The sequence below is a fragment of the Coregonus clupeaformis genome, unplaced genomic scaffold (assembly GCF_020615455.1).
Source record: "Coregonus clupeaformis isolate EN_2021a unplaced genomic scaffold, ASM2061545v1 scaf1238, whole genome shotgun sequence".
Classification (NCBI taxonomy): Eukaryota; Metazoa; Chordata; class Actinopteri; order Salmoniformes; family Salmonidae; genus Coregonus; species Coregonus clupeaformis.
In genome coordinates, this window is record NW_025534692.1 from 25,404 (window position 1) to 32,336 (window position 6,933).

A 6,933-nucleotide genomic window follows, 5' to 3' on the forward strand; every position below is an offset into this window, starting at 1 on the left:
AGCCCTTTTGGTCCATATAACATATCAGCCCTTTTGGTCCATATAACATATCAGCCCTTTAGGTCCATATAACATATCAGCCCTTTTGGTCCATATAACATATCAGCCCTTTTGGTCCATATAACATATCAGCCCTTTAGGTCCATATAACATATCAGCCCTTTTGGTCCATATAACATATCAGCCCTTTAGGTCCCTAGAACATATCAGCCCTTTAGGTCCATATAACATATCAGCCCTTTAGGTCCCTAGAACATATCAGCCCTTTAGGTCCATATAACATATCAGCCCTTTAGGTCCCTAGAACATATCAGCCCTTTTGGTCCATATAACATATCAGCCCTTTTGGTCCATATAACATATCAGCCCTTTAGGTCCCTAGAACATATCAGCCCTTTAGGTCCATATAACATATCAGCCCTTTAGGTCCCTATAACATATCAGCCCTTTAGGTCCCTAGAACATATCAGCCCTTTAGGTCCATATAACATATCAGCCCTTTAGGTCCATATAACATATCAGCCCTTTAGGTCCCTAGAACATATCAGCCCTTTTGGTCCATATAACATATCAGCCCTTTAGGTCCATATAACATATCAGCCCTTTAGGTCCCTAGAACATATCAGCCCTTTAGGTCCATATAACATATCAGCCCTTTTGGTCCATATAACATATCAGCCCTTTAGGTCCCTAGAACATATCAGCCCTTTAGGTCCATATAACATATCAGCCCTTTAGGTCCATATAACATATCAGCCCTTTAGGTCCCTAGAACATATCAGCCCTTTTGGTCCATATAACATATCAGCCCTTTAGGTCCATATAACATATCAGCCCTTTAGGTCCATAGAACATATCAGCCCTTTAGGTCCATAGAACATATCAGCCCTTTAGGTCCATAGAACATATCAGCCCTTTTGGTCCATATAACATATCAGCCCTTTAGGTCCATAGAACATATCAGCCCTTTAGGTCCATATAACATATCAGTTTGGTCTGGGGGGATCTTGGTCTGAATCTCCATGGAAACATTGTCTCGGAATGTTGTGTCCTCCTCTGGTTACCGTAGAAACACCATGGTGAGCAGACCTTAGAGACACATAGATAAGAGTTACACATACAGTGGGGGAAAAAAGTATTTAGTCAGCCACCAATTGTGCAAGTTCTCCCCCTTAAAAAGATGAGAGAGGCCTGTAATTTCCATCATAGGTACACGTCAACTATGACAGACAAATTGAGAAAGAAAAATCCAGAAAATCACATTGTAGGATTTTTAATGAATTTATTTGCAAATTATGGTGGAAAATAAGTATTTGGTCACCTACAAACAAGCAAGATTTCTGGCTCTCACAGACCTATAACTTCTTCTTTAAGAGGCTCCTCTGTCCTCCACTCGTTACCTGTATTAATGGCACCTGTTTGAACTTGTTATCAGTATAAAAGACACCTGTCCACAACCTCAAACAGTCACACTCCAAACTTCACTATGGCCAAGACCAAAGAGCTGTCAAAGGACACCAGAAACCAAATTGTAGACCTGCACCAGGCTGGGAAGACTGAATCTGCAATAGGTAAGCAGCTTGGTTTGAAGAAATCAACTGTGGGAGCAATTATTAGGAAATGGAAGACATACAAGACCACTGATAATCTCCCTCGATCTGGGGCTCCACGCAAGATCTCACCCCGTGGGGTCAAAATGATCACAAGAACGGTGAGCAAAAATCCCAGAACCACATGGGGGACCTAGTGAATGACCTGCAGAGAGCTGGGACCAAAGTAACAAAGCCTACCATCAGTAACACACTACGCCGCCAGGGACTCAAATCCTGCAGTGCCAGACGTGTCCCCCTGCTTAAGCCAGTACATGTCCAGGCCCGTCTGAAGTTTGCTAGAGTGCATTTGGATGATCCAGAAGAGGATTGGGAGAATGTCATATGGTCAGATGAAACCAAAATATAACTTTTTGGTAAAAACTCAACTCGTCGTGTTTGGAGGACAAAGAATGCTGAGTTGCATCCAAAGAACACCATACCTACTGTGAAGCATGGGGGTGGAAACATCATGCTTTGGGGCTGTTTTTCTGCAAAGGGACCAGGACGACTGATCCGTGTAAAGGAAATAATGAATGGGGCCATGTATCGTGAGATTTTGAGTGAAAACCTCCTTCCATCAGCAAGGGCATTGAAGATGAAAAGTGGCTGGGTCTTTCAGCATGACAATGATCCCAAACACACCGCCCGGGCAACGAAGGAGTGGCTTCGTAAGAAGCATTTCAAGGTCCTGGAGTGGCCTAGCCAGTCTCCAGATCTCAACCCCATAGAAAATCTTTGGAGGGAGTTGAAAGTCCGTGTTGCCCAGCGACAGCCCCAAAACATCACTGCTCTAGAGGAGATCTGCATGGAGGAATGGGCCAAAATACCAGCAGCAGTGTGTGAAAACCTTGTGAAGACTTACAGAAAACGTTTGACCTGTGTCATTGCCAACAAAGGGTATATAACAAAGTATTGAGAAACTTTTGTTATTGACCAAATACTTATTTTCCACCATCATTTGCAAATAAATTCATTAAAAATCCTACAATGTGATTTTATGTATATTTTTTTCTCATTTTGTCTGTCATAGTTGACGTGTACCTATGATGAAAATTGCAGGCCTCTCTCATCTTTTTAAGTGGGAGAACTTGCACAATTGGTGGCTGACTAAATACTTTTTTTCCCCACTGTATACACACACACACGCGCCTTACCCAGTACGTAGGCACACACCAGCTTCTGTGTGACAGTCACATGGGCATAGCTAGGAACCAAGCTGTTGGGCTCAGAGTGGAGGGGGAGCATTAAGAAAGCAACACACACGACCCCCATCACCACCGACACTGCAAACTGGGACAGTCTCCGAACTAGAGGGGAGAGAGAGTTGATACATGTTGTCTGAGATGTGACTGTTTCTTTAATGGAGAGAGTTGATACATGTTGTCTGAGATGTGACCGTTTCCTCAGGAAGGAGAGAGTTGATACATGTTGTCTGAGATGTGACCGTTTCCTCAGGAAGGAGAGAGTTGATACATGTTGTCTGAGATGTGACGTAAATACCGGAGAGAGTGATACATGTTGTCTGAGATGTGACCGTTTCCTCAGGAAGGAGAGAGTTGATACATGTTGTCTGAGATGTGACCGTTTCCTCAGGAAGGAGAGAGTTGATACATGTTGTCTGAGATGTGACCGTTTCCTCAGGAAGGAGAGAGTTGATACATGTTGTCTGAGATGTGACCGTTTCCTCAGGAAGGAGAAATCTTGTCTCAAAAGGTTCAGGGTGCATGCAGATCTAACGGGTGAGTATGACTGTGCCTTATAGTGTGTTGTTTAGCACAACCTCAAGCCACTTAACATATTTTCACATATAAATCATCATTTTACACACCTTCACATGGAAATACATTACTCCTCAGTTTAATGAGAAGTCACTGAAAATAGATGCTGTTTTTTCAAATTGTTATTTCAGTTTACTTCCTGAACTGACTGCCTTCAATAGGAATTGACCCCAACCCTGGTGTAAATGCACCCTCATCCTTCCACAAAACTCTACAGAACCTTTCTGGGGCGCTGTGAAGCAAGGGTGAGGGACGGGGTGGGGAGTCAGTGGATCTGTTCCTGGGGGGGGGTCCTCTCCCCCCCTGATATGGAGGGTTAACCAAGTGACTCACCTTTATGGGGCGCTGTGAAGCAAGGTAGAGGGGTGAGGGAGGGGGTGGGGAGTCTCAGGGGGCTAGTGGGTCTGTTCTGGGAGGTGGCCTCTCCCCCCCTGAGCTCAGCCCACACCTCCCGCTTCCCCCCCTGACCTCCCCCCGACACCTCCAGGCGGAACCGATCTCTCCTGCCCCAGTGGCGGGGGGACACATCTTGGTGACGCACCACTCTGTGAGGAGAAATAGGAAGTCAGGTCAGAGGACAGGAAGTCTCAGGTTGAGTCCCAAATGGCACCCTATTCCCTATGGGGCCTGGTCGAAAGTAGTGCTCTATGGCACCCTATTCCCTATGGGGCCTGGTCGAAAGTAGTGCTCTATAAAGGCCAGGGAATAGGATGTCATTTCAACTCTCTGCTATTCCCACTAAAACCAATAACCACTTATAAAGGCTTTACAGTGCCCCATAGAGCCTTCATTCAGTGGGGAAAAAAATGTATTTAGTCAGCCACCAATTGTGCAAGTTCTCCCACTTAAAAAGATGAGAGAGGCCTGTAATTTTCATCATAGGTACACGTCAACTATGACAGACAAAATGAGAAAATCCAGAAAATCACATTGTAGGATTTTTTTATGAATTTATTTGCAAATTATGGTGGAAAATAAGTATTTGGTCAATAACAAAAGTTTCTCAATACTTTGTTATATACCCTTTGTTGGCAATGACACAGGTCAAACGTTTTCTGTAAGTCTTCACAAGGTTTTCACACACTGCTGCTGGTATTTTGGCCCATTCCTCCATGCAGATCTCCTCTAGAGCAGTGATGTTTTGGGGCTGTCGCTGGGCAACATGGACTTTCAACTCCCCTCCAAAGATTTTCTATGGGGTTGAGATCTGGAGACTGGCTAGGCCACTCCAGGACCTTGAAATGCTTCTTACGAAGCCACTCCTTCGTTGCCGGGCGGTGTGTTTGGGATCATTGTCATGCTGAAAGACCCAACCACGTTTCATCTTCAATGCCCTTGCTGATGGAAGGAGGTTTTCACTCAAAATCTCACGATACATGGCCCCATTCATTCTTTCCTTTACACGGATCAGTCGTCCTGGTCCCTTTGCAGAAAAAACAGCCCCAAAGCATGATGTTTCCACCCCCATGCTTCACAGTAGGTATGGTGTTCTTTGGATGCAACTCAGCATTCTTTGTCCTCCAAACATGACGAGTTGAGTTTTTACCCAAAAGTTATATTTTTGACCATATGACATTCTCCCAATCCTCTTCTGGATCATCCAAATGCACTCTAGCAAACTTCAGACGGGCCTGGACATGTACTGGCTTAAGCAGGGGACACGTCTCCCACTACAGGATTTGAGTCCCTGGCGGCGTAGTGTGTTACTGATGGTAGGCTTTGTTACTTTGGTCCCAGCTCTCTGCAGGTCATTCACTAGGTCCCCCGTGTGGTTCTGGGATTTTTGCTCACCGTTCTTGTGATCATTTTGACCCCACGGGGTGAGATCTTGCGTGGAGCCCCAGATCGAGGGAGATTATCAGTGGTCTTGTATGTCTTCCATTTCCTAATAATTGCTCCCACAGTTGATTTCTTCAAACCAAGCTGCTTACCTATTGCAGATTCAGTCTTCCCAGCCTGGTGCAGGTCTACAATTTGGTTTCTGGTGTCCTTTGACAGCTCTTTGGTCTTGGCCATAGTGGAGTTTGGAGTGTGACTGTTTGAGGTTGTGGACAGGTGTCTTTTATACTGATAACAAGTTCAAACAGGTGCCATTAATACAGGTAACGAGTGGAGGACAGAGGAGCCTCTTAAAGAAGAAGTTACAGGTCTGTGAGAGCCAGAAATCTTGCATGTTTGTAGGTGACCAAATACTTATTTTCCACCATAATTTGCAAATAAATTCATTAAAAATCCTACAATGTGATTTTCTGGAATTTTTTTTCTCAATTTGTCTGTCATAGTTGACGTGTACCTATGATGGAAATTACAGGCCTCTCTCATCTTTTTAAGTGCGAGAACTTGCACAATTGGTGGCTGACTAAATACTTTTTTCCCCCCACTGTAAGCACTACATAGTGCGTTATATTTGTATTATGCTTAATGATACTCACAGGTCAACACAGGACTTGGCTCTGACACTGCCCTCTGCCTCCACCACTGAATACAGCGATGGGGCTGTACACAACACTATAGAGAGAGAGGTTATGGGGTTAGAGGTCAGGGGTTAAAGGTCAACGCAGGACTTGGCTCTCAGACTGCTCTCTGCCTTTACCACAGAATACAGAGATGTTCACAACAGGTCAGGGGTTAAAGGTTAGAGGTAGGTAGGGTTCTTACTCTTGAATCTGATGGTGAAGGTGTAAGGGTTGTAGAGAGTCAGGACTCTCCTGTGGGAACTCCTCTGATCAGAGTAGAACACAAGTTCAGATGGAAACAGGAAGATAGGAAGAGGGCTGGGAGGAGATGGGGGAGACTGGGGGTGAGAGGGGGAGACTGGGAGGAGATGGGGGAGACTGGGGAGAGATGGGGGAGACTGGGGGTGAGAGGGGGAGGCAGGGAGGAGATGGGGGAGAGATGGGGGAGACTGGGGGTGAGAGGGGGAGGCAGGGTCACCTCTCTCACCCCTCCACTTTACCCCACCAACCTCAGCCTTGCCCCTGGACCCGCTCTCCTGCCCTTTCATTGGCTGCTGCTGCATGACGACGGGTCCTCAGTCATGATCTGATTGGCTCACAAACAGTGGCGGTGACGTTACAACAGCGACATCTGGCGGCCAGAAGGAGAGATAGCTTTGGGTTAGAGAAAATTACAGTAGTTTCCTCTGGTATTCATGTTAGCTAAGGTTACTCGTCTGAGAAGTTTAAAAGCAGAGCTTTATTTCAGATAACGTTATTCCTCATCTCTTTGTGATCCCTGCAGATGGATGAAGACTTCGTTTCCGCATCTATACCCTCGTCATGTTGTTATGCATCCATCTCACAGTTAGCTAATTGGTTGCCATCTGTTTGTCTAGTTAATTAAACAAGTTATCTATCCATATCGACTGGCTTCACCAAGTTATCCAGAACGCTCCAGCCAAACCTCACTAGCATCCCTAGCTAACGTTACCTCTGTCTGTAGCTATCAGGTAATGTTACGTTAGCTAACAGGCTGCAGATAGCGAGCTTAACGAAGATCTCTGCGCACAAAACATGACAGATAGAGGCTAAAAAAAACACTCTGACCTGTTATACTAACTATCA

General features: G+C 45.3%; 1 protein-coding gene across 1 annotated transcript; it reads right to left on the reverse strand.

Annotated features, from left to right (window-relative positions):
- Positions 1-843: 843 nt before the first annotated feature.
- LOC121561469 (motile sperm domain-containing protein 1-like) lies at positions 844-6,389 on the reverse strand. The gene is made up of 6 exons (XM_041874018.2): positions 6,327-6,389; positions 6,029-6,185; positions 5,803-5,878; positions 3,704-3,915; positions 2,747-2,899; positions 844-1,089 (listed from the first exon to the last, which is right to left on the reverse strand). Exons 1-6 carry the CDS (start codon positions 6,387-6,389, stop codon positions 1,061-1,063), a joined length of 690 nt encoding a protein of 229 aa, XP_041729952.1. The 3' UTR covers positions 844-1,060.
- Between the last annotated feature and the right edge of the window lie 544 nt (positions 6,390-6,933).

What these genes read in the sequence shown, in the direction of transcription:
- LOC121561469 (XM_041874018.2), bottom strand. Translation starts at nt 6,389, where the DNA reads ATGCAGCAGCAGCCAATGAAAGGGCAGGAGAGCGGGTCCAGGGGCAAG. An exon ending in GCAAGGCTGAGGTTGGTGGG is followed by an intron (nt 6,186 to 6,326) that starts GTAAAGTGGAGG and finishes CATCTCCTCCCA; the next exon opens with GTCTCCCCCTCTCACCCCCA. An exon ending in GCCAAGTCCTGTGTTGACCT is followed by an intron (nt 3,916 to 5,802) that starts GTGAGTATCATT and finishes TTCTCCTCACAG; the next exon opens with AGTGGTGCGTCACCAAGATG.